We start from the raw sequence: 26570 nt of genomic DNA, 5'->3' as shown, positions 1-26570 counted from the left end.
ATTTAGGCCTGGTTTGGCCCTCTCTGGCTGGACGGATGCGAGGGCCCTGGGGAGCCGACCTCCTGCAGGCCCAGGTGTCAAGGGCGGACCTCTTGGACCCAGGCACCCAGCGCTGGAATTTGGAAACTGACTGTGGGGGCGGGGCAGGGGGCGGAGTCTGTGCTGAGCGTTGTCCCTCCCGACAGGCCTCTGTTCCTTTGGGAGAATCTGGCAGCCCCTGCTGGGCTACCATCTCCTCCATCAGCCCCACACGACTGTCCCCCTCCCTGTCCCCGTCATTCTGCACCCCGCTTGGTGCCACCCTTTCCCACAGTGGGCTAGATCGGGGCTTGACCCAGTTGCCTTCTCTCTCCTGACCCTTGGACTCTGTTTCTCTCTCGGTTTCCCCTCCCCAGCCAGACCCCAGGGGGCAGGGGCATCTTCCACCCCCGTGGGCCACTTGGAGCACGTGGTGGACAGCGTTCCATAACGTGAGGTGACCAGGGTGAGGTCCCTTTGCTTGGAAGTGACCCTGGGCCTACATTCCTGCCCACAGGCGTCCAGGGGCTGCCCGGGGATTGGAGGGCCCTAGGCACAGGTGTGGCCGCAGCATATACACAGCCTGCGGCCAGCATCAGGAATGCATTTTGAGCGTAGAAAGCGGCCATCAGTTTATTCCCTGGCTGACAGGCCCACATCCGCTCCCAGAGTTCCTCTGAGTGTGGTGCAACGAGCAAGCCCATCCCTCGGGCCCCGACTCCCTTCTGCCCATAATAATAGAAGCTGCTGACAGCCCCCGCATGGCAGCCTGATGCAAAGTGACCTGAACTGCAGAGACTCATGGATGGGTCGGAACTGGTGCCTCTGAAGCACGAAGCATTGTTCTTCCTTAGCTGGATTCTGTCCTGGGGGAAGGCCCTCCCCCAGTTGCATCATCCACGTTCCACACCTGGACACCTCTCAAAGCCGCCTCCTGTTTCAGGCCAGTCCCAGCTGGGTTCCTGGATGCCCAGGAGGCTGCAGCCCACAGTGGCCACCTCGGTGCACTCAGTGTGTGTGCCTGGGGAGGGGGAGCCACGGGGGGGGGGCCAGAGGTGGTCCTGGAAAAGGGGCCTCCCTCCCCTCTGTGCCTGCTCCTAGGCAGCAAATGTGGGTGACCCGAGAGCTCAGCAGGAAGCTGCTGGGAGGGGCTGTCGGCGGGAAGGTCCAACTTCCAGCACAGACCACGCCACCCCGCCTTGCAGTGTTCCCTCCACGCGCCCTGCACCGCGCAGAGGTTGGCGCCATAGAAGCCCCTCCCCGTTCCGCGCAGGTCTCCAACTCCCTCCCAGAAGCAGGTGTGGGCAGAAGGGAGGGCGGGCCCAGCAGGTGTCGGGGAGCAGATGGCTGTCACTCCGGAGCCCTCCATGTGCCCTGTCAGACACCGCAGGCCCTGAGAGGTTCTGCACCGTTTAGCTTGAGCGTAAAGAAGGGAAGCCTACACGGAACCAGGTTCAAATCCTGGCTCTGCCACTTCACCTGCTGAGGCCTTAGCCGAGCCCCTTAACTTCTTAGAGGCTTTTAGAGCCATTGGCTGCAAATCAGTGTGGTCAGTACCTGCCTCTGGGTGGGGATGGCAGGGGAAACTGAGGCTGCGGCGTGGCACAGGGTCTCGAAGCACCTACCACACGACAGGCGCCTCCTCCCCACAAGTCAGGCTGTCATCAGTGCGCTGGGCCGCAGTGACTGTGCTGGTTCCTGTGGCTGCTCTAACGGGTGACCTGGTGCTGTAGGCATGGAGGTGAGGGAGGCACCGTGCCTGTCACTTGCGAGCGTGAGGAGCGATATTCCACAAACAGCCATCCTTCCATTCACGGGGCACCTGGGCCGCACCGAGCCTGGGTGAGGCCTCGCTTGTTAGCTGTGGTTGGGAAAGTAGGCCAGGAGCCTCACTCCAGGAGCCCACCGTGTGCTGGGGAGGCCCGTGGGTGCGACTGGAGTGTGATGCGGCCCGAATACTGCCTGGGCGAGGCAGGTGGAAGCTGGGGAGGTCACGTGAGCCTTGCCCGTCTCAGCAAGGCACAGGCTTCCAGCCCCAAGTGAGTGTTGTGTTTCCAGTTCCCCCAGGTCCCTGACCGGTGCGCCTGAGCCACCCCTGCACACCTGAGCCTCGGGAGGAGGCGCGGTGAATGCCGCCTGCACCTGCCGGCTCGGGGAGGCCCCTCTGCAGCTGCCCCTGTGACCTCCCACAGCAGCACCCGCCTCCCCTCACTCACTGCCATGTCCAACTCCGTGTCTCCACGGGCTATGAACCGCCAGCCTGCCCACCCGCAAGGCACCCCTGAGCCCTGTGTTTCTGCCGCAGCAGCGGGGAGCCCCCTGTGTGGTTTGTTTTAACACAGACTTCTCCTGCGATCTGTTTGAGCCAAAGCTGGACCGGCCAGCAGGGCGGGCAGCCGAGCCTCAGACTGAACTGCTCTTCCTCCTGATTCCTTCAGAGCCAAGCTGGTCTCCGCCGGCGGCTGGAGCCACAGCCCCCGCCCACAGGACACGGAAGGGCATCTCTATTTAGATTTAGCGAGAGGGAGTACATTTCATCTCAAGCTCCCTTGTAGAACATCTCTGTTTATTTAGAGAGCAGCTTTATTCCGATGATAACTCGCATGCCATGCATTCCCCTGCCTCCAGGTCCAGCTCAGCGGGCTTCGTGGTCCTTCCTGGAGTTGCTGAGATGAGCCCTCGGGGGAGAGGCAGCGGGGGGGCCCGAGTCCTGGGCCTCCCTCTTGGTGTTGTGTGTTTGGACAGCACCTCCACCCCTACACGGTCTCTACCCTTGGGTGTAGGGTTTAATTTCCTGCTGTGTGTCTTCATACTGAGCCTGGAGCTCAGTCGGGTCTCCGTGTGGGCGGCAGGGACCGCAGTACTAGAGCTGACACCTGCTGCCTCCCCCCGAGGTGCATTAGCAGGAAGGTGGAGCAGAAATGGGGCGTCAGGGCTTGAACCTGGCCCTCTGGGGTGGGACGCAGGTGTCCCAAGTGGTGATGCACCCGCTGCCAAATGACTGCTCCTTCACACCTCTTATTTATTATTTGTTTTTAAAATATCATTTTTTATTTTGAAAGAGTTAGAGAGAGGGAGACAGAGAGAGAGAGACACGGAGAGAGGTCTTCCATCCACTGGTCACTCCCCAGATGGCCACAGTGGCCAGTGCCAGGCCAGGCTGACACAAGGAACCAGGAGCTTCTTCTGGGTCTCCCACATGGGTACAGGGCCATCTTCCACTGCTTTCCCAGGCACATTGGCAGGGAGCTGGTTTGTAAGAGGAGCAGCCGGGACTCGAACCAGCACCCGTATGGGATGGGATGCCTCTGCGCCAGAGCGCTGGCCCCGCCACGCTTCTCTCTCCCCGGCCTTCGCTGCTTCCTCTGCTCTTCTCCCCGCCTTCCTCCCGGGGGCCTGGCTGTGGCTTCCGTTTTGAACACAGGCAGCGTCCAGGCTGCCCTTGGCTTCTCTGCGAGGCTGCCTCTGAAGCGGTGCCCCGGCTGCATTTTCCTCCTCCCCCTGGTCCTCCGCTGAATGGACCTGGACCCTCGGCGCTCGGTGTGGTCTGTGACCCTTCAGTGTTGATCAGTGTTGACCGCTCTCATCTGGTTGTAAGCACGTTTTCCACATGGCACAGCCGCGTAACTCCCCACACATCCCTGCTGGGGAGGCCCGCGGCGGCCTCCGTGCGTGGCACTGTGTGCTCAGATGCTGCGGCCAGTTGTCTCCTGTTTAGGGACATCCCGCACACCCAGCCTTTTGTCCCCAGCACTGTGTTCTCATACCACGGGGACCTCTGGCCAGCGTGGACGCTTCCCCCTCCTCTCCTTACAAAGCAGCTGGCCTCTCGCAGGGGGCACCAGGACATGGTTTTGGCCCTGTCCCCAGGGCATCACGGGACCCGAGGATGATCTCACAGGGGCTGCCATCTGCCCTGCCTGGCCCGAGGCTGCGTTGGGAGGGCCAAGGGGGCACCACGTGTCTCCTGTCTCGGGGACTTGGGAACAAGAGCCCTCAGAGAGAGCTGCGGCTCTCACAGTTTCTCTCGTGCTTCCAGGCTCTCCAGATTCTAGAACTTGCTCCAGGCTCCTCTCCAAGCTCAGCCTGGGGTGGGACTTTGTTCTAATGCAAGTCCCAGGCAAAGCCCTCCCTGTCCCTGGGCGCTGGAGGGGGTGGGGCTCTTTGCCCTGAAAAGCCACTTGCTCTGAAAACACAACAGGGCCCAGGGCTTGGTGCTGGGAGGGAGGTGAGGTTTCCGGGATCTGGGCCGGTAGCCGGAGCCGCAGCTGGCACTCACCTGCTGATTCCTGGGAGCTGGCGCCGGTGTGAGCCTTGCTCGTCCTTTAATGCCCGTAGTTCAGAGGCGACAGCTGGAGGTCCGGGAAGGCTGAGTGACCCACCCGAGGCCGCCCAGCTTGTGGGTGAAGAGTACGGGGACCCCGGCCAGCCCAGCCCAAGCGTGGCTGTGCTGTTGTCCACTCTGACCTTAAGCGGTCACACAGGAGTGTCTGGCTGCTTCAGCCACACAGAACTCAGGGGTGGCATTTGCTGCAGCTGTCAAGATGCCATTCGGGGAGCCAGTGTTTTGTGACAAAGCAGGTTAAACCCCGCCTGCGACACCGGCACCCCCGTGAGTTCCGGCTCGGGTCCGGCTGCTCCGCTGCCCATCTAGCTCCCTGCTAATGCACCTGGGAAGGCACTGGTAGATGGCCTAAGTGCCTGGGACCCTGTCACCCACATGAGAGACCTGGGTGAAGCTTCTGGCTCCTGACTTCCACTTCAGCTATTTGGGGAGCGAACCAGTGGATGGAAGATCGCTCTCTCTCTCTCTCTCTCTCTCTCTTGCTCTTTCTTGCTCTCCCTCTCTCCATAACTCTGCCTTTCAAATAAATAAAATAAATAGTAAGATGCCTTTTGGGACCCCTGTATCCCACATTAGGGTGCCTGGGTCCAGTTGCCAGCTCTGGCTCCTGTCACACCCTACGAGGCAGGCTCATGTACTCGGGTCTCTGCCACCCCTGTGGAAGACCTGGTTCAGTTCTGGGCTCCTGGCTTCAGCTGTCGCGGGCACTTGGGGAGTAGCCAGTGAACAGAAGATCCCTGTTTCTCTGCCTTTCAGATCAGCGTGCGGGGATGGGTGTGGGTGGCCACTGGGACTTCCGGCGCGCGTGCAGCGTGCTGTTTATTTCCAGGGCCAGGCGGTTATTACTTGGGCAACTGCTGATTAGCAATGGACTCCCGTGTCCTGGAGGATGTCCTCAGACTCAAAAAATAGAAATGAAAACCTCCTCCAAACTACCACCTTCCTCCCTAATTCTCCCTTTCTCTCCCCGTCTTCTGTGTCGTCCCCCACTAATAAGATGTCCCGGCCGGAGAACCAGCATCCGGGCCTGCCCTGCGGCCTTTGGGCTCCTGCTCCCCCACCGCTCCCGGGCATGTTCCTGGTGAGCTGCGACTCCCAGGACTCCAGGCGCTCCGTCTCCTCTGTGCCTGGCGGTCGCCTGCTTTGAGACAGGGAACAGAGCCCCCCCACCCCCCACCCACCCCGGCCCCAGCCTGCTGACTTCCACCCTCCCTGGCCGCTTCCTCGGCTTCCCAGGCTGCCCCAGTGCTGGTCCTGGCCTCTTCCTGCAGTCCCACCTTGACCTCAGGAGGTCCAGCAAAGGCTCCTTCTTGGCCCCCACTCTGACCCCTTCACCTCGCCCCTCCTCGTCTCCGTCACTCAGGCGTCACACTTTGCTCCTGTGCCGTCTTCCACACACACCTTCCCAGGGGTCCCAGTGAGACAGGTGCCTTCATCCCCGGGTTAGAAATGGAGACTGCGGTTCAGAGGGCAAGTGACTGGGGCAGTGTCACTCAGCTGGACGATCCCCGCTCAGCCTCCTCCCCAGGGCTCTTGACTCCTTTCTGCCTAAATCGCCGAGAGATCCGAGCCCTCGGGGAGGTCTGGAGCCCGGGCCTGCACCTTGGAAGCCGGGTGCTCAGGAGGTGCAGCCATTCATGCATCTAACAGGGTGGGCGGGGTGCCTTCCAGGAAGGAGCTGGGGTAGTGCGGTCTCTCGGTGCACCTGTCAGGTACACACGGCTATGGCAAAGCCCCAGGTGCAAGGGGAAGCTGAACCGGGGGGCCTCCAGGCTCACCTTCGAGCCTGGGTGACAGGTGCCTCCCCCCTGCTGTGAGGACGCAGCCGTGCCACGTTAGCAAGGTGCCTCCAGGAACAGACAGCCCAGAGCTGTCAGTGAGCCCGAGTGGCTAAGGAGGAGCAGGTGCTTCCAGGAACCTGTGATGCTCCTCGGCAGGTCACCCAGGGACACCTCTGAGAGCACTGCCCTGGCCAGGGCCTGCCGGGGGAGGCCCATCCGCCCTCAGAGCGGCCGTCCCGTCACGTCCACGACCTTGCTCCATGGACCCACAGTCCATCCCAGCTCTCACGCCAGCAACTCTCACTTCCTAAGCTCAACTTTCCAGCAAATCACCACACCGGGCTCTGTCCCAGCTCCACCACCCCCTCTCATTCCACTTGGGGCTCCTGGCTGCTCCGTGCCTCAGTTTCCCCAGCTGCAAAATGGGGCTCAGATCACCCATGCAGTTCACTGAGGTGCAGCTGGAGTCCCTCCTCTATGCTAGGACTTGGAGTGGGACTGCAGGAGTCATGGGGGGGGGGTCTCCAAAGACCCACCCAGCATCAAACCAAAGGCTCTGACCCAGCATCCAAGCCATACGTGCCCTTTCTCTGATAAATGGGGATAATGGACAGCAACGTCCCCGGCTTCAACAGGTGGCTGCGAGGATTACATGAGAAAATCCGGGAGCAGGGCACTGCTCCCAGAGGTGTCCCTGGGTGATCTGCCTGGCTATAGAAATATTTACTCTTGGGGCCAGCATTGTGGGTCAGAGGGTTAAGCCGCCACTTACAATGCCAGCTTCCCTTGTCAAAGTGCTGGTTGCACTCCTGGCTGCTCTGCTTCTGATTCAGCTCCCTGCTAACGTGTTTGGGAAAGCAGAACAGGACCAACCACGTGGGCCCCGCACCCACGTGGAAGCCCCGGATGCAATTCTCGACTCCTGGCTTTGACCTGGCCCAGCCCCAGCCATAGCAGCCACTCAGGAGTAAACCAGAAGATGGAAGATCTTTCTGTCTCTCCCTCTCTCTGTGTCACTCTGCCTTTCAATTTTATATGTTTGAATGGCAGAGTGACACAGAGAAGGAGAGGCAGAGAGAGAGAGAGAGAGAGAGAGGGAGGGAGGGAGAGGTCTTCCATCCATTGGGGTTCACTCCCCAATTGGCCACAATGCCCAGAACTGTGCTGATCCGAAGCCAGGAGCCAGGAACTTCTTCCGGGTCTCCCACGTGGATGCAGGTATTTCTTTTTTTTCTTTTTCTTTTTTTTTAAAGAGGGGCTAGCGCTGTGGTGTAGCGGGTAAAGCCTCAGCCTGCAGTGCCAGCATCCCATATGGGCACCGGTTCGAGTCCCGGCTGCTCCACTTCCGATCCAGCTCTCTGCTGGCCTGGGAAAGCAGTGGAAGATGGCCCAAGTCCTTGGGCCCCTGCACCCGTGCAGGAGACCTGGAAGAAGCTCCTGGCTCCTGATCGGTGCAGCTCTGGCCGTTTTGCGGCCATTTGGGAAGTGATCTAGCAGATGCAAGAGTTCCCTCTCCTAACTCTGCCTCTCAAATAGATAAATAAATATTTTTTAGAAGAGAAGAGAGCCCAGCTCAGTGTCTCTCCTTAGAGAGTAAGAGCAGTTGGCCAAGCAGAGCACATTTGCCTTGGTTTGGACATCAGAGGGAACTCCTTCTTGTCCAGCTGGGGCTCAGGGTTCGGGGCACCTGTTTCCGGGAGAGCTGCAGCGGTGACCAGGGGCCCTGGGGGCTCCGCTCCTGGGCCCGGCACCCCACCTCGTCCACCATCAGGGCTCTCGTACGACACAACGGGGCTGGCGGGAAAAGACAGCTCTGAACCATTTTTATCACTGTGAGCGATTTTGTAAGCACAGTGTGGCTTTGCCAGTGGCTACAGAGGAGAAACTTTTAAGCACACTAAAACCAAAACCCTGCACTTCACCCCAGAACTGTGCCGGCACAGCCTGTGGACTGTTTCCAGCAAGGGGACGGGAGCCAGGGCACCCCCCCCCCATGCCATCCCCCACGACACCCGTGTGCACACTGCAAGCTGCCTTCGCCCATGCTTCCGCCCCGATGCCGGTGGTCCCGTCTGGATGATTCCAGCTGCTTCCCACCAGCACCCCTCTTCCCTCCTGCGTGTGCCTCCTCTCCTCTCCACCTCATCTGGCAGTTCCGCTTGAAATGTGGGTCTTCTATTATTGCTAGTCCAACTCGGTTCTAGAACATTCTGTGGTGGGCTGTGAGGTAGAGACCACCGGCTCCGACTTGAGCGCCTCCAGCCATGCTCTGTGGGGTGGGGGTGGGGGCGGGGGCCACATCAGGAGGTGCAGTTCCTCAGACCCCGCCCCGTGGGGACCAGCGGCAGGGAGGCAGCGCCCCCACGCTGTTTTTAAACCTTCAAGGCTCCTTTCCTTTAGCTGCGTGGGTTTCCTCAACGCCTGCCCCGGGCTCATCTTGAATCTTTAGAGGAGAAGGTTCTCCAAGGTGCGGTGAGACCCCCGCCACAGCCTACGCCCTGGCTGGGCCGCTTCTGGGGCCAGACCTGGGCTTGAGCCCTTGGGGCCGTAACAGGCTCCCTGTGTGCCCTGGAGAGACCTCCTCGTGCGCTCTGTGCCTCAGTTTCCTCCCTGTGACAGCAGGCACCGCCGTGAGCTAACCTGCGAATCCAGCGAGTCGGGCTGGAAGGGCTTGGAACGCTTCTGTCGTCGGGGGCGTCCTGTATCCCCCCCCCCAAAGTGCCAGCTGAGGCCTCCCCGCCCCAGCCCCCAGCAACAGAAAGAGGGGGCGCCGAAGCCAAAGTCAACTGTGGGAGCCAGGCTCGCTTTGGCTGCTTCGGCTTCCGGGTCGCCCGGCTGGTGGTCGGGGTCCGCGAGGGGTCGCGGAGGGTTTCCGTGGGTCGGGCACAGCGGCTTGGGCGGGCTGCACCGCCCAGGCCAGCCTTTTCCAGCGTTCTCGGGGCGTTCGCACGGGTCGGGGCGAGGGCCCCCGGCCGTGGCGCGCTTCTGCTTAGTCACGCGCGGCCCGGCGTCCGCGGCGCGGCCTCGAGGCTGTGGCGGGCCGCCCGCTCGGGCGTCTGGCGCCCCCTAGCGAGGGCCGCCGCTGGGCTCCCGCCCCGCGGGCTGTGGACGCGGGAGGCTCCGCGGGGCACGGAGCCTGCACTGCGCCTGCGCCTGACCAGCCAGCCGCCTGACCTTCAGCTCCCTGGTCGAAAGTTGATGATCTTGCCAGGGCGATAGAGATGGGGTTCGGCCGTGGCCAAGTCACCCGCAGCAGCATACTGAGCCGCGTCAGCCTCAGTTTGCTCATCCGGAAAGTGGGAGCAGTGACGCCCCTCCCCACGGTGGCTGTCTTACAGGGGTCCCTTCCGGAAAGCCCCAAACTCGGAGTGGCCTCACTCAGACCCCTCGCTTCCCCAGAGAACATCCTAGAACCTGAATTAGTGCCCTGAGTCAGAAGTGAGAGGGAAGGGAAGCTGGGCCCTCAGGAGCCCCCCGGGGCATTATCTTGGGGTCGTGAGCTGTTTGTCACCAGGGGTGGGGTGGATATGAAGGGCTCTCGGCAGGAGGCCCTCTCCCTGCCCTCCTCACAGGCTGCCCTGAGCGTGCATGGCGTGCTTCGCCGAGGGGCGCAGAGGCCGCCCCCGGGAGTCCTGGGGGCCCAGGGGTCCTTATCCACCTGCAGACATTCAGAAGACGGAGCCCCTCAGCCGGTGCACAGGAGCTGTGGGCCCGCTAGTGCGCTGGGCTCACCTCCTCCCTGGGGAGTTGATGATCTAGGAGCAAAAGATGCCCCGGGCTCGCCTGCACACGCTGGCCTCTGCCGGGGCACCGGTCCCAGCCTCCCAGGACAAGGAAGAAGCTGAGGGCTGCCTGGGCCCCTGCAGGTCTCCGCCCTGGCCCACAAGCCGCCCCCAGCACCCCTGCATCCAGCCCACGTGCGCCGCTCTTGGCAACAAAGCCCCGTCCGCAGTCCTGTAGACGGACAGCTGTCAGGGAGCAGTGATGGCCGTGGTCACCGCGGGGACGCCATCCTCACCGCCGCGCCGGGATGGGACCGGGAGGAAGAAGCCAGTCCCCAAAGGCCCGGTGACTCCGACCCCCAGAGGTGTCCGGAACAGGCAGACCCACCCACGAGGGAAGTGGGTCACGGAGGCGGGCAGTGCAGGGCTTCTTGTGGGGGTGAGATGCCTCGGAGCCACGCCGGGCTGGTGCTTGCGCAACTCCGGAAGGTGCCAGTGCCACTGACCTACCCACTGTGAGGGGCTCCTGTTAGGTTGCATGACTTCTGCCTCCGTCCAGGAAGGGGGGCAGCGGGGTGAGCACTGCCTGTGACCTCCCACGTTGGAGCCTTGGTGGCAGTCCCTGCTGCTCCTCTTCCCATCCAGCTCCCTGCTAACACACCTGGGAAGGCAGCAGCAGATGGCCCAAGTGCTTGGGCCCTGATACCCAGGTGGGAGACCCAGATGGAGGTCCTGACTGGGGCTTTGGCCTGGCCCCTGGCTGGTGGGGCTGTTTGAGGAGTGAGCAAGCAGGGGGAAGACCTTTGCCTCTGCTTACCTCTCTCACTCTGTTTCCGCCTCACCCCTACAGACCTTTCCCCTCCTTCCCACCGCTGGCCTCCGTCTCTCTCTGCCCCTGTGCAAGGCACACGTGGGGCAGGAGGGTGTGGTCCTCTAGGAAGAGGAACCTGGCCGCTGAGCAAGCCCCTCCCCTCCGGGGCTCGAGATTCCAGAGTGATGGGCGCCCCCCCCCCCCCGGCCCTGTCCTCAGTCTCTCCAGGAGGCCGAGTCCTTTCCCAAGGGGGCCCAGGGATGCTGTGTTAGCACCCAGGGCCTGCCTCTGAGCACTGTGTGGGGCAGCGGCGGGAGGGAGGGGGACAGCAGGGAGGCTCACCCGGCTCTGCTCCTTGTCCCATCCGTGTCCACTGAGGTCCCGGGAAGATGTGACCGTGGCACCTCTGGTCCAGGCCACACCTGTTCAGGTGGTTTTCAGTCGGCCGTCTGCAGGGGGTCAGGGCCAGGTGTGCAGCTGTGGCCCTGGCCCGGTGGTTCCGCTGCCCTGTGTCCGGTTCTCCAGAGAACTCACCTGGCAGTGGAGTGGGGAGGTGCAGGGGAGGAAGGAGGCGGGGCTGAGGTGCGGCCCTGGCTGGATGCCGCAGCCATCTGCCCCGCCCAGGCCTGGGCTGGAGGCTGGCTCAGCACACGGGCCCCGCGGGCCCTCCGAGAACCGGATGTTAGCAGAGTCAGAAGTGAGCCCGGGGTCTTCGGGTGGGACTTGGGGAGAAGGCACCCGGAGGCTGAGGGAGGTGCTGTGGTCACAAAGCTGCCCCTTCCGTGGCCAGACCTGTGCCCCACGTCTCAGGGAGAAAGGCGGGGGTGCCTCGTGGTTAGTCCAGGATGAAAGAGCAGGAAGTGAGGGACCGCTGAGCGGCCCAGCCTTTGGCCCGCAGTCTGTGCCTCCCGCGGGCTCTGGGGCTTTGGGCTGGTGACTTCACAACTCCTCTAAGTCATGGTGTTAATGATGACAGCAGTGGTGGTGATGGTGATGACAAGGATGGTGGTGATGGTGATGATGAGGATGGTGGTGATGACGGTGGAGGTGGTGATGATGATGGTGGTGGTGATGATGGGGGGGTGGTGGTGATGATGGTGGTGATGATGATGGTGGTGATGATGGGGTGGTGGTGATGGTGATGACGAGGATGGTGGTGATGGTGATGACGATGATGGTGGTGATGGTGATGACAAGGATGGTGGTGATGATGGTGGAGGTGGTGATGATGATGGTGATGATGATGATGGTGGTGGTGATGGTGGTGGTGATGGTGGTGGTGATGGTGGTGGTGATGATGGTGGTGGTGATGATGGGGGTGGTGGTGATGACGAGGATGGTGGTGATGGTGATGATGAGGATGACAATGGTGGAGGTGGTGATGATGATGGTGGTGGTGATGATGGTGGTGATGATGGTGGTGGTGATGGTGGTGGTGGTGATGATGGTGGTGGTGGTGATGGTGATGATGAGGAAGGTGGTGATGACGACAGTGGTGATGATGATGACAATGGTGGTGATGATGACGATGGTGGTGATGATGATAGTGGTAGTGACGATGAGGATGATGAGAATGACGACGATGACGATTATGATAGTTATCTTAGAGGGTTGCTGTGAGGGCTTTCTGAGGTGCATCATGGGCATCTCCTGTCACCAGGCCCAGGGTCTCTGCCCTTTTGCTGCCCAGCCCGTGTCCATCATAGGCTGAAAGGGACATCATACTCTGGGTTTTGGACTTGTGTCCACATCAGGTAGACCCTCAGGCGTGCTCCAGACACAGGCTTGTGTTTCCCGACAAGGCCTGCGGGCTCCAGATGCTGGCGGGACTGGGGTGGGGGAGCTCTGGCTGTGGCGGCCATTTGGGGAGTAGACCAGGGATGGAAGACCTCTCTCTCTCCGCCTCTGAGTCTGCCTCTCTGTAACTCTGCCTTTCAAATAAATAAATCTTTTAAAAAATATTTATTTATTTGAAAGAGTCACAGAGAAAGAGAGGAGACAGAGATCTTCCCTCCACTTGTTCATTCCCCAGATGGCCATAATGGCCAGAGCTGGGCCAGGCAGAGCTAGGAGCCAGGAGCTTCTTCCGGGTCTCCCACATGGGTGGCAGGGGTCCAAGTACCTGGGCCATGTTCCGCTGCTTTCCCAGGTGCATTAGCAGGGAGCTGGATTGGAAGCAGAGCAGCCAGGACTCAAACTAGTGCCTGTTTGGGAAGCCGACACTGCCGACACCTTGTAACTCACTGCACCACAGTGCAGTGCATATTTTATGATGCATGAAAATGATAGGAGGGGTCGGTATCCTCTGCCTGCAGTGGTGGCATCCCATATGGGCACTAGGTTCTAGTCCCAGTTGCTCCTCTTCCAGTCCAGCTCTCTGCTGTGGCCCGGGAGGGCAGTGGAGGATGGCCCAGGTGCTTGGGCCCTGCACCCGCATGGGAGACCAGGAGGAAGCACCTGGCTCCTGGCTTCGGATCGGCGCAGCGCTGACTGTAGCAGCCATATGGGGGGGTGAACCAGTGGAAGGAAGATCTTTCTCTCTGTCTCTCTCTCTCACTGTCTATAGCTCTACCTGTCAAATAAATAAAAAAGAAAAGAAAATGATAGGAAATCCTAGTGCTCTAAATCAAGTTGGGTCAGAATGCAGCCAGGCTCACTCGCCCATCCCCAGAGGCTGCAGTCTCTGGTGGCGGCAGCAGGACCACAGAGGCCGCCATGGGGCCGCAGGGCAGTACCCGAGCTGTGCACTGCTCGGACCTTCACAAGAGACAGCTCCAACCCCTGACCCGAAGCTGGAGTGGAGTCCCTCTTCCTCGACAGATCTACTAAAAGCAAAGATCCATAAACAATAAAACATGTAAAATTCCAATGGAAGCCTAGTGGGGTAGTAGAGTAAATTTTCTAGAGCTTCTTACGTGAAGCAAATCCTGGTATCAAAATGCAGTACTGGGGGCCAGCCCTGTGGAGCAGCAGGTAGAGCCGCCACCTACGATACTGGCATCCCATATGGGTGCCGGTTCGTGTCCTGGCTGCTCCACTTCCAACCCAGCTTCCTGCTAATGCACCTGGGAAAGCAACAGAAGATGGCCCAGGTACTTGGGCCTCTGCCGCCCACATGGGAGACCTGGATGAAGCTCCTGGTTCCTGGCTTTGGCCTGGCTCAGCCCTGGCTGTTGTAGCCCCTTGGAGAGTGAACCAGCAGATGGAACATCAGTCTCTCTCTCTCTTACTGTCTCTCCCTCTCTCTCTATAACTCTGGCTTTTCAAATAAATAAATATTAAGAAAATATACAAATTAAAATTGACAGCAGAACAATATTTAAAAGCACGCAGGAAGAGGCGGCCCCGCTGCCCTCCTTGCTACTTGAGTTCTGGATCCTGATCTCTTTCCCTGACCCCAACCCAGTTCCGAAACCCATTCTGGCATTTTCTCAGATCTCCTTCTTGGGCCCGGCCCGTCCTGTCCGTCACCTCTCACCCCGGCCTTTGAACCAGCTGCCCGGGATGCTGCAGGCTCCTCCTCTCCAGTGGGCCCTGCCTTGCACACCTCTGGGAGGCCGCTCCTGCCTGTGGGTAAAGCCCCAGCTGGCAGCCTCTCCCTGGTGTTCGCTGTTGGTCACAGGCGTGGTGGCCGTGTGGATGGACGGGGAAGGCAATTGCAGGTGCAGCCGGGCTGGTGGGAACCACCTCTGAGAAAGCAGCTCATGGCCCCGTCCGCACCCACCCGCCTCTGATTCCTCTCCACGCCCATTTCCTGCTAGGAGCACTTCAGACGCGTTCCAGGCACTGAGTGCCGACGGCCAGGCCTGTGTGGAGCATGGCCGGCCGCTGGGCGCCTTTGACCCTCTCCTCCGTGTGCAGAGGAATGGGCTGGCTGACGGGGTGTGTGGACAGTGGCCTGGGGCAGGCAGCATGAGGGACCTTCCAGGAGAGCAGGATGCAGGGAGGCGTCACACGTGCGGTCCCTGGCTTCCACGCCTCCTCCCAGGCCCCACTGGGTGAGCTGCTCGCCCCCAAACCCAGCACTTAAAAGTGTGGGCCGCCGTTGGACGGGGGCAAGCTGACCACTGGGCAGTGCTCGGCCCCGCGTGAGGACTGAGCTCCGCCTGCTTCTTTGCACAAGGTCGGGGAGCTCCAGCATTGTCCTTTCTGCTGTGGGGCCCAGAGCCGTGGGCCGGGGCAGGTCCCTTCCCCAGGGGCAGCGCGAGGGCCACGGGGCCACGAGGACGGCAGGGAGGGTGCAGGGCGGGAGACTTAGAGACCGGAATAAATTAGAAAATGGCTATGCTCTCAGGGGGCGAAACTAAATACTGCAAAGAGATGAAAGTGTGGAATTATGGAACAAGGCAAAGCAGCGTGAGCCATAGCAAAACAGCACACACACAGCCCAGAGATTCAAACTCTACGGTGTTGTGAAGAGCCATAAATACACACTGAGTGCAGACAGCTCAGAGACAGGTGTGCCACGTCTCCGGCGTCTCTGCCTGGGCTTCGGGGCGGGGGTGTGCCCTGGAGGGCGGGTCCCCGTGGACTCAGGTCAGCCCAGCAGGAGGGCCACACGGGAAGACACAGCTGAGGCTCCTGCTGGTCCCCCCGCGGGCTTGGGGCTGGGGGAGTCAGGGCCCCTGCAGTCTGGGGTTTGGTTTCGCTGCTGGTTGTCTCCTGGGTGAATGATCAGTCGCTCCTCCGTGCCACACACGGGTCACCAGAAATGGCCTGCAGATGCCCTCCCTCCCCTGGTGGGTCTTCCCCTCTCCATGAAAAAAAAAAAAAATCAAACAGCAAGCCAGCCTGCGCAATGGTCAGGGCGGGCGTCGCCTCTCCTTCTGCCCGCCCTCACCCTCACCCTCCCGTCTCTCCTCAGGTGAGCCCTGACCCAGGATGGCTGAGCCCCGCCAGGAGTTCGAGGCGACGGAAGACCACGCTGGAGGCTACGCTGTGCTCCAGGACCAGGAGGGTGACACGGACACCGGCCTGAAAGGTTAGTGCACGGCGGCGCACGACACGCCAGGTGCCGCGGGGGTCACAGCCTGAGCCACCGCTCCGGCCAGGGCTGGCATCCAGCCAGCTGTGTAAAGGTTTTCCACACCCTGGTGTGCGGTCACCAAGAAAGCGAAGTTCCATGCCCCTGCGAAGGCCGAGGTAGCTCAGAATGGGCGGTGATCTGACAGTCCACCGCGGCAGCCTCGTGACCGGAAGTGGCGGGGTCCTGGTCCCCTGGTCGCACCGTGTCCAGCGCACGACTCCAGGGTTTCTTACCTCGTCCTCCGTCAGGCCTGTCTGGCCCCTGTGTGGAAAGAGCTGGTTTGTTTCGGGATTCCTGGCACCGCTGCGTTAGCAAATGGCATCCACTTCCAGTTCCGATCTCGCAGATGGCGGCACCTCGCTGGCCCAGGGGTGCTGGGGGCGCCGCGAGGAGCTCTGCGCCCCTGGTGCCGCCAGGGGCCTGGGCTGTGTGAGGACATCTGCAGGCCCACCTCTAAGGAGACAGAGTGGCGCCTCCCACTCGTCTCCCTTCCGCTAGGAATAGGGAAGCACCCGGAAGTCAGGGACCTCCCGGGTGGGGGTGACCTCCGCTGGGGCGTCCACCCGGAGGGTCCCTGCAGGGGTGGGGTCCCTGAGTGGGAGGCAGAGGCAGCAGCCGCCATCCCCCATCCTCGCAAGAAGAGGTCTCAGGACCTGGGGCCGGTGGGAGGAGCCCTGTGTCCATCTCTGGAAGCGCAAAGTGTTGGAATAAGAGGAGCTTGGAGAGCGGGGATCGGGAAGGGGTCCCGTGGGGGCAAGGCATGGCGGGGGAGATGCAGGCTCCAGCCAAGCCCCTCCACCTGGGTCAGTCCCCTGAGTGGTCTAAGCCTTGCTGGCTAAGTTTCAGCTCCGCATGGAGGAGCTGCCTGGGTTAAGAAACCTGTGGCGCCCCTGTGCCCACCTCCCCTCCCTCACCCCCACCTCCGCAGCCCCTCCCCTCTCCCTGGTACCCAAGGTGTTAAGTGAGGGGTTCCTCCCCCCCCCCCCGCCTTCCTCAGAGGGTCATTGCTGCAGGGATGAGGATGGGACTGGGGCGGGATTTGACCTCCTCCCAGGTCTGCCCACGGGCAAGATGGACCAGGCTGCTCCCCCCGCCTCGGGGTCCTGACCCTGCTCGGCACCCCTTACCAGAGCAGCTCCGAAGCACTCCGTGGTGTCCGCAAGGAGCTGTCACCACCAGCGTCCCTGTGCGAGCAGAGGACATGGCTGGCCTGTGGCGCTGCTGGGGCAGAGCAGGGTCTCAGCGCCTCCCTCCACTCGGCTCTCCCAGGTGGAATCCGGGTTACAACACAACGTACCGGGTGCTGCGACGAAAGCCCTGGAATCTACCAGGGGCTCCCAGTAGACGGGGCGTGGGGTGTATGCTCACATGCCGGCTTCACAATGTCTCTGCAATTCTAAAACTGCTCTATGGTAACAAGCTCCTTTAAAATATTCTCCCTGCCCCCAACACACACACACACACACACACACACACACACGGGGATTGCTTGAAGGGGAAACCAAATTTGCTTTGTGAAGAAAGAACGGGTTCGAGCCGTTATTTGGGTTTCCAGGCTGCCTGCGGTGTGGTTGCCGGAGCCCGCGCCCCCTTAACATAGAACATTCAGGGAGGGGCGTCCAGTCTGGAGGTTAAGACGCCCACACCATGCAGCGTGGTGCCCGGGGGTGAGCCCCAGCTTGGACTCCTGACTTCCGCGTCCTGCGAATGCACACCCTGGACAGAAGTGGTGATGGCTCAAGTGACTGGGTTCCTGCCACCCGCACGGGAGACCTGGATTGGATTCCCAGCTCCTGGCCTCAGCCCTGGCCACCACAGGATTTAAGGAGTAAATCAGCACTTGGGGTCCCTCTCTCTCTCTCTCTCCCTCCCTTAAATAAATCAAGTCTTTAAATAACTTTTTTAAAGCAAAATCAGGGATGGGCATTTGACGCAGGAGTCAGCTCGCTTGGGATGCCTGCGTTCCCTGTCCGAGAGCCTGGGCTCAAGACATGGGGACAGCAGAGGACGGTCAAGGGCTTGGCTCCCTGCCACCCACCTGGGTTCCTGGCTCCTGACCAGCTGTGGTGGGCATTTGGGGAGTGAACCAGGGGCTGAAGATTGTGTGTGTGTGAGTGTGAGTCCGCCTTCCAAACAATAGGAAAAGCAAAAAACACAGTGAGAAGTCCTCCACTCAGACGTATCTAATGCAAACTTTCAATTACTAATTGTTCAGAAGCTGCCATGAAAGGGATACTTTTGAAGATAATTCGCTTATTCAAAGAATATGTTTCCCAAGAAAGCAAGCCATACCAAGGTTTTCAGAGTTCTCATCAAATTAATTCTCGCTACTGAGGGTGGAAAACGAGCTATTTTTATGAGGGGAGTGACAGTTTGACTCCACAGAAGGTGTCGCCTTACTAACAACACCTGAGATAAGTGACAAAAGACTGTTTTGAATATTGACAAGAAACCACATGTGCGACATCAGGACAGAGAGGAGAGATGCTGCAACAGGACTAGGGCAGGGGGTAGCCCAAGGGGCGGCCACAGGGGGGAGTCGGTTAGCTGGTGGAATAATGCACCCTCATGAATCCAAGGGGCGGCCACAGGGGGGGAGTCGGTTAGCTGGTGGAATAATGCACCCTCATGAATCCAAGGGGCGGCCACAGGGGGGAGTCGGTTAGCTGGTGGAATAATGCACCCTCATGAATTAAAATGTGCTCGAGGGTGAATTTGTCACACCTTCCAGGTAACCACCCAAGAGAGACCTCTCCTCCCCTCCCTTCTCCCTCCACGGAATTCCTGGGCATCTCCACATACCCACACAGCCAGGTCTTCAAACAGTTCATGGCCAGTGCATATTATGAAAAAACTACATGGCACCAAAAGAAACTCATCTTTTAATTCCATTTTCCCGTGATTTTTATCCGTAGCCTTGTGCCCTGGGCAGTGGAGGCAGAAGAGCTGCCTGGAGCTGCCTCCCAGGCCCCCTGGAGCACACCTGGACTGAGTGGGTGTGGCCAGAGCCAGGTGTCCAGGGCCCATGTCTGACCATGGTTGTGGAGTGTCTGCTTTCAAGGTGCACTTGAACTCCACTTGCCTCCCATCCCCCTTCTGCTTCCTGCACAGAACTCGTCTCCCCGTCCCCCAACAATGACTCGGGCCACCCCACCCCAGGTCTCTCCGCGGCCCAAGGGACACCTCCACTGAATGCCTCAGCTGCACCTGAGCACCCTGGGGGCACCATCCATGCCCAGGGCCCCCCAGTCCGGCACCGTTCCCAGGCTTTCTGCTGTTGGTGGCCCCACCAACAACCAGTCCATCATGACCCTGGCCAGTCCACACCACAGCCTCCCATGGAACCCCTGCGACCTGACCGCCACCCTTGCCCCAGCCAGACCACCTCATGCAAACCAGGGACAACAGCAGCCGCGTGTCATCCACCAAGGGCCAAGAGCCATTCCTTAGGGCAGGGCTCAGCGAGCCAGGTTTGGCCCCAGCTGGTGAGCTGAGAGCGGTTCTCACTTCTCGTGAGCTTCAGTGTTCAGCATGTGGCTTCCGTCTGCCAGGTTCTCATGCTTCGGAAAAGTGGCTTGGAGAGGAGGGGGAGGTGGGCAGTGAGGAGCCCGCCCAGCTGAGCTTCCAGAATGTTCCATGCAGCAACTCCCCCTGCCATCTCATCAGTCACCCCTGCCTGCTCAGGAGGCTGGAAGCAGTGGCCTTAGCTGGCACAGCTCTGTCTCGAATTGGGGAAGTTGGGGAGAGGGAAGGCAGGCAGGCCCCCAGCCACCTGTGCTGGGCCATGGCAGGAGTTTGCAGCGTCCCCAGGTACCGGATGGGGTACTGACCACCTGTGCACGGTGACTGCCCAGTAACGCTTGATTTCCTTGTCTGGCCACAGCCCAGTTGTCCATCTTGCACAGTGGCCAGCTCCCTGCCACATCATCGTGACCAGTACTGGAGAAAAAGGACCCAAGTTGCTGCCGGGGAGCGGCGGGCGCTGGGCCCCTCATCCAGGCTGGCGGCCGTCATCCCCGCTCCCTGCGGCTTCTCGCGTGCAGGCACATAGCTACTGCTTTAAACAAGCTTCAAGCACTTTCATGCTCATGGAGGCCCTCGAGTGGGTGGCACGGTTGCCATGCCCATTTTACGGGAGAAAACCGAGGCAGAGGGTGGTCAGGTAACTGCCAGAGCGCACAGCTGGTAGGTGGTGGAGCCAGGGTGGAGCCCCTCTGCCCGGCTGCAGAGGCGGGATAGGCCCCCCTGCCTTCCATATACCAGTCTAAGCCATGAACGGGCCGCAGAGGAGACCCGCTCACCACCCTGTGTGTGAAGGGGAGGAGTTTCTGTCGCACAGAGCTGAGTGCGTTCTCCAAGCTGACGTCCGTGAGGTTGAGGGAGACTGGAGACCTCCGCGGGCCAGGACAAGACGCGGGGAAGCTGAGGGAAAGCAGCCGCTGAGCAGTCCTGACAGGGCTCAGAAACGCGGTGCGAGAGTCTCACGTTACCACTTCATCCGTCCATCCACCCAAACGTTCAGTAATCTGTCCATCCCTCTCTATCCGGGCACAGATCCAGTCATCCTTCCCTCTAGCCCATCATAATCTGGATCATCCTTCCATCTGCCCATTCGTCCATCTGTCCACCCATCCTCCCGCCTATCCATCCGTTCATCTGGCCACCTATCCATCCACCCATCCATGCATCCGTCCATCCATCCGTCTGCCCATCTGTCCATCCATCCATTCATCTGTCCGTCTGTCCACCCACCCATCTGCACATCCGTCCATCCATCCATCTGCCCATCTATCCATCTGTCCATCCATCTATCCATCCGTCTATCCGCCCACCCATCCGCCCATCTGTCCATCCACCCACCCGTCCTCTATCCACCCACCCATCTGCCCATCCACCTGCCCACCCACCCATCTGCCCATCCACCCGCCCATCCATCCATCCATCCATCCATCCATCTGCCCATCTACCCGCCCATCCGTCCGTCCATCCATCTGCCCACCCACCCATCCGCCCATCTGTCCATCCGCTCTTCTGTCCTCTATCTGCCCACCCATCTTGCCCATCTGCCCCGCCCACTTATCTACCCATCTGTCCATCTACCATTCCTTCTGTCCATCCCGCATTCCTTCCATTCAGACACCCATCCAGTCACGTAGCCACAGAGCCATCCACATGCACACTCATCCACTGATCCACCGTGACTTTCCCTGATGACCGTGGGACCAAGACAAATGTGGAAGCCCAGGGTCACCCCCATAAACACCTGGCTCCTCCACAGAGGTGGGGACCATGTCCCCAAGGGCAGAGCCTTCCTACTGGCCAACTGCTTTCACCGACGTCCACGCTCAGGGCCCGCCCACAGCGCCGGGGGAGGCAGGTGCAGTTGGTGTCATTGCGCTGTTTCACCTGGCAGGAAGATGTGGGACTGCAGCCTAGCGCGCGCTCGGCTGTAACTGCATTCCTGCTCGTCCCTGTGGGTCCCGGTCTCACAGCTCCCTGCACACCGGGCCCTCCGGAAGTCTCAGCCCCTGCGTTGTAAGGCCACGGCTTGCTCAGCCCCACAGGCCCACAAAGGGACCTCAGCGGACTGGCTCCCGGCGTCGCGGGGGAGGGGACCTGCCCGGCCTCCGGGGTGGGGCTGCAGTGCCCTGATTCTGTTGAGAAGGCAGATGCTGCCTTCTGAGGACAGCGCCGGGTGGGGGGGATTCAGCCTCAGACGGACACTTCCTCTGTAACTCGGCCTGTCCCGTGCATCAGCCTGGAGCTCTTTTCGTCGGGCTCTGTGCGCCCAGAGCGGATTCCTCCTGCGGGGAGGGCGTTGGGTCCCGTGTGCTTCCAGGACTCCACCTGTCTTGTCCGTAGCCAGGGGAAAGCAGTGGGGTCACGGGCAGCTCAGCGCCCCGGCTTCTCGGTGTCGGAGCCCCTGCCCCACTGGCACCGCCCACTGATGAAAACCCTGCGTCCGTCTCTCCGGGAGCAGGCAGCCGTGGCAGCATCCTGGGCCCGGGGCCCGGGCAGCGGCTGGGTGGGGCGGACGGGGGCTGGCCCCTTCGTGGCTTCATGGTTCCGTCACGTGACTCGTTCCTGCTCCCTGGGGTCCAGCTTCTCCTGAGGTCCGAGGGGGCTGGAGCGAGGCAGCCATTCTGAGGGGCTCCTTGTGTATGTTCCAGAGTCTCCCCTGCAGACCCCGGCCGATGACGGATCTGAGGAACCAGGCTCTGAGACCTCTGATGCTAAGAGCACTCCGACGGCCGAAGGTGGGGCCCCTCCTCGTGCTGCTTCTCCATCCAGACAGCCCCCACCCGGCGCCTGCAGCCTGCGCTTGGCCCTGCTTTGCGCCCCTCCTGGCTGCCTCTGCCGCTTCCTCTCCCGGCCACTCGGGGTGCTTAGCAGGACGGCGCTGCGGGAGCCTGCACAGGCCGGGGGTGGGCAGCTTCATCCGGCCGTGCTGGGGGTGGGGGGCAGCCGTGCTTGGGTCTGTGCCTGGCCCCATGGGGTCCCATGGCGGTCATCCTCCCACAAGCCCCTCGCAAGCCCCCTTCATTCTTCCTTCAGGGGCCACCAGGGCCCAGGGAAGGGGCCGGTCACCCTCTGGGCCTCGTCTGGATCTGGTGGCCTTCGTTCCGTGGCTCTGGGGCCCCGGCCGTGGTCTTTGCTCCAGCTCTTCTTCTCACCTGTCCACCCAGATGTTTGGGGCGCGGGTCCCTGTTAAGGTCCCTCAGCCCTGGTTCTGATCACCCTCTTCTCATCCGCGTCAGCCAGACCCCTTTTGACTGCAGGGACAGGAACCCAAGCAAGCGGAGTGCATGTGTGCAGAGGGCGTCTGCCCCAGTCAGGAGTCTGGACACGGGCAGCAGCTCTCCGGTGTATGGTGCTCTTTGTCTCTGTCTTCTGTCTTCCTTAAGTGTTGGATTATTGCCTCATGGTTGCAAGATAGCTGCTGCACTTCCAGGCATCCCATTTGCCTTCTAAGCAGAAAACGTAGAAAGCAAAGTGATCACAAACGTGTTCCCATTCCACCAGGAAAGCAAGGCTGCTCTTGCTTTGTGTCCCGTGTCACTGGTGAGCGCTGGACGTCATGGCCGCCCCTGGCTGCGAGGGAGGCAGGCACGGCAAGCGTTTTGCTTTTCAACCTCTTTGGTAGAGGAATTCCAGGGAGAAGGGAGGGCCGTGGGAAGGGGCTCTGAGTACTCCGTCCACGGTGTCTGTCCGTCCCCCTCTCCACGCTCCCTGTGGGGCGCAGGGTCCCGGCTCAGCGCCCCTCCAGGCCCCAGCCTCCCCACAAGCGCCCGCCACCTGTGGGTTAATCCAGACAGTGGCTGTCACATGCCTGCAGGTGGCTTGGTGTGTCCCTGGAAGGTGTGGCCGGTGTGGCACCCCTTCCCCGAGTGCAGGCCAAATGCCCCTGCTCTCCTTAGGGGCTGTGAGCCCACTGTTCCCTGCTTGTCCATTAGGACGGTTTTGCCGGGTCACCTGCCGTGCGGGCATCCTGCCCGGAGGGTCGCCCAGCCGCCTCTTGCTGCTCTCTGGACCCCAGGGCAGACCCCGGAGCAGGCGGGCGCTGACCGGCGGTGACCTCTCCCACCACCGCAGCTGGCGAGTCCTAGTGTGGGCCAGGGATGAGTGCCCACTGCCGAGTGTTTGGACGAGAGGCCACGGCAAGGCCTGGTTGGGCTCTCTCCATCCCGCCTCCCCCGGGAGCTCTGGGTCAGGGCCTTAGAGCTGAACGGTTCGTGGAGGTCGCCCGCAAGGGGCGCTGTCACTTTGCAGATGTGGAAACTGAGGCCCAGAGAGGCCAAAAGGCCCGCTCACGGCCTCCCAGTAAAACCACAGGCCCCACCCGGCGCCTTGCACCGCCTGGTCCCAGTCCTGCCTTCCTGCACGGCTTGAAAGCAGAGACAGCTGCGGGCGACCCCCGGGACCTCGGGGCCCCTCCGCCGGCTCTGCCCGCCCGCGCGCGGCCGTGGGCTGGTGCTTTCCCCGCATGCGGACTGGGCCTGCTGCCCGCGCGCGCTGCCCCTGCTGCCCCTGCACGAGCCCCCGGCGCCGCCCTAAGCCGCTCTCGGTGGTTTCCAGACGTGACAGCGCCCCTAGTGGATGAGCGAGCCCCTGGCGAGCAGGCCGCCGCCCAGCCCGACGCGGACATCCCCGAAGGAACCACAGGTGAGGGCGGTCCCCAGCGCCACCCGCCTGGGGCCCCCGGCTGCAACCCCCCGAAGGGTTCCTGCGGTGTCAGGGACGCGTCCCCAACGGTGCTCCCCGCAGCCACTGGGGAGGCCCACGGCCCCTGCTGTCACCCCCGCGGAGCCACCTCTGCTCTTCCAGTTCACGCACCAGGAGGTGTTCCCGGGCGGGGTGCGGGGGAGGGCGCTCTCCAAGGGCATCTGACGGCTGTGGAGGAGCCCGGTTCTGTCTCCCGGCGTCCTGCACGGCTGTTGGTGGGACGTTGGTCCCTGCCTGGGATGCAGGTCCTGGCGGAGTCTGGAGCCCACCGTCGCCCCAGGTCATCCCAAAGCCTCTGTAGTCCCAGAGCTGGGCCGGCGGAACACAACTTCCACACACGCCCTGCAGCTGTTTCAAGGCCACTCTCTTGTGTGGACTTTGTCTGATTCTTCTAGATTCTTGCCCCACCCATCCTGGCCTCCATCCACAGAGCCCTCGCTCTGCACTGTCCTCGCCGCAGAGCCGGCTGTGGATACCACTGGAGGGGCCCACGTGCCCCCTCTCACCGGCTCTCACATCAGGTCCGCAGGTGACACACACAAGCCACATTCACCCATCCCACAGGGGACACAGCCCGGTGTCTGCAGGTGCCACCTGCTTGGACCAGCACCCCAGCCACCCCCTACCCCACACCCCTCTCTCCAGTGAATCTCCCCCAGAGCTGCTCCCGACCCCGCGTCCTCAGTGGGGTGGGGTGGGAGCCTGCGTACTGGGGTCAGCTCTCAGCCACAGTGGCGGCAGATCCCGTCCCGTCGGTGGTGCCCCCGTCGGGTCAGTGCGGCTGCCCGTGTGGCAGGCCTGCCTCGCTGGACAGCGGGGAGTGGCCCTCAGCCGTGCGCTGCCCAGCCGGAGCCGACCTTCCGCCTCCCTTCCTGTCTCCGAGCGCCCCTCACCGGGGCAGCAGCTTTCAATTGCAGGCCAGGTTGTGGCTCTTCCAGGAAGGTGGGTTAGCTCTCCCCACCTCTTGGCAGGGACACAGGAATGCCACCATTTAGCTGGCCTTGCTGTCACCCCGCACCTCTCTCCTGTTCCTGTAACCTTGTTGGAAACTTGGTCCACGCCTGCCAGGCACTGTGCTCTTGGGCACTTGGCCCAGCTTCTTCTTGGTGCTATTCTCAGATGCCCAGGCTGTCGCTGTCACCTTGTAGGCAGCACGGTGTTGGCTGCAGGGACCCCCAGGCAGGTCTTGCCCATGAGCCCACCCGCACCATGGCAGCCCCGGGACAGCCGCCAGGCTGGGCGTCCGTGCGGTCACTGTGTAGCTGTCTCGTGACTCAAAGACCCTTGCTTGTGCGTCATGCGTGCTCTCCGCCGAGGTGGTGGCCTGGCGCCTGTGTTTTAGCAGAGGTGGGGTCGTGGCAGGTGTGGGGGCCCAGCTGGCTGCCCCCCCACCACCACCACCTGCTGCAGCCACGGCCTCTCTCTCCCTGGACCCGCCACCTTCCCGGCACTCTGCGGGCCGGGCAGCAAAGCGTTCCTCTAACTGCGTGCATCCTGTGCGTCCTGGTGCAGTGAGGCCCGGACTGCAGGGAAGGCGCAGTCACCCGTCAGGTGCGCGGGTGTCATGGCTCGTGTCCGGTGAACCCTTGTCCCCGCCGTCCCCTGTGGTAACGTCTGCAGAGGAACCCAGGCTCGTAGGGCGCGCCCTCCCCGCGCGCTTTAGAAGTGTGCCGGAGGCCCGGGGCCTGCTGAGTGCAGTCAGTAACTCTCTCTGCTTTCGTCTCCTCACTTGCCGACGCGGGCACCAGCTGAAGAAGCCGGCGTGGGAGACACCCCCAACCTGGAAGACCAAGCTGCGGGACATGTGACTCAAGGTCAGTGTGCCACAGTCAAGGTCAGTGCGCCACAGGTGCCGGCGCAGCCGGGGGCTGGGAGCAGGGCAGAGGGAGCACTGGGGGGTAGGGAGGAGTCTGCTCGTTCCAAGGTGTTCAGTGTCCTGCGGGAAGCTGGCCCTGCCCGGGCAGGGAGCTGAGAAGGAGTGGCCGCGGTGAGGCGAGTGTGAGTGCCCGCAGGCCTGTCCCCGAGCAGCACCTCCTCCGCGTGGTCACTGCCCAGGCCTGGTCCTGTGCGGCCTCCAGACCATCATCCGGGTCTCTTCTGTGTTCCAGAAAAGCGGGTTTTCTGTAACCATTTGTCACAGGCATTTCCAGACCTTTGGAAGTCTGAGAGCCTCCTGGGTTTAGGACATGGAGAGGTCAGAAAGAGATGGCCCTTGGGCTGGGTCTGTTCCCTGTCACCTGCCGGGCAGATGACCTTGGCCGTCTCGCGGACAGTGTGGAAGCTTCCGGTGGCAGCGGAGCTGGGAAGACGCTGCTTACTCCGGAGAGTGCTAGGGATGTGCCGGCGTGCCCGGCGTGGAGGCCGCTCCTGGGCTATCTGGCTGTAGGAGGCGCTGCACCCACAGAGGGGTCCCAGGGGGTATGTTGAGGCTCAGTCTCCACCCCTGCTCCCAGAGGGGTCACTGCCCTCTGTGGGCTCCTGGTTCTCTCGGCTGACATGTGAAGGCAGAGTGCTTTAAAAACGTTCTTAGGGTGTGAGTCCCTCAGGGGTCCCCGTCTGTGTGAGATTCTAGAATCCCGACTCCCGCTTCCTTGAGGTCGGGTTTTGAGCTTCGGTGAAAGTGGAGACCTCGTAAATATAACCT

General features: G+C 61.6%; 1 protein-coding gene and 1 long non-coding RNA gene across 33 annotated transcripts in view; one reads left to right on the top strand and one right to left on the bottom strand.

Moving 5' to 3' along the window:
- MAPT (microtubule associated protein tau) overlaps nucleotides 1–26570 on the top strand; it is an 81809-nt gene that overhangs the window by 30426 nt on the left and 24813 nt on the right. For 15 of the 32 annotated variants that reach the window (XR_016223556.1, XM_051825026.3, XM_051825022.3 and 12 more), the window contains exons 2-5: nucleotides 15542–15658; nucleotides 21874–21960; nucleotides 23780–23866; nucleotides 25675–25740. Coding sequence is in view for 31 of the 32 variants with exons in the window: in XM_051825026.3 (XP_051680986.1) it covers nucleotides 15559–15658; nucleotides 21874–21960; nucleotides 23780–23866; nucleotides 25675–25740 (340 nt within the window). In the remaining variant the exon portion in view is untranslated. The remainder of the gene's footprint in view (nucleotides 1–15541; nucleotides 15659–21873; nucleotides 21961–23779; nucleotides 23867–25674; nucleotides 25741–26570) is intronic. The other 17 variants (XM_089316890.1, XM_089316888.1, XM_051825032.3 and 14 more) reach the window with 2 other exon arrangements.
- LOC149121113 (uncharacterized) lies at nucleotides 3040–4510 on the bottom strand. The gene is made up of 2 exons (XR_016223557.1): nucleotides 4298–4510; nucleotides 3040–3728 (listed from the first exon to the last, which is right to left on the bottom strand). It is a non-coding gene; the product is annotated as an uncharacterized LOC149121113 (long non-coding RNA).

The sequence above is a fragment of the Oryctolagus cuniculus genome, chromosome 17 (assembly GCF_051225735.1).
Source record: "Oryctolagus cuniculus isolate XC-2025 breed Fujian yellow rabbit chromosome 17, ASM5122573v1, whole genome shotgun sequence".
Taxonomy (NCBI): domain Eukaryota; kingdom Metazoa; phylum Chordata; class Mammalia; order Lagomorpha; family Leporidae; genus Oryctolagus; species Oryctolagus cuniculus.
This window is presented reverse-complemented; position numbering and strand designations above follow the sequence as displayed.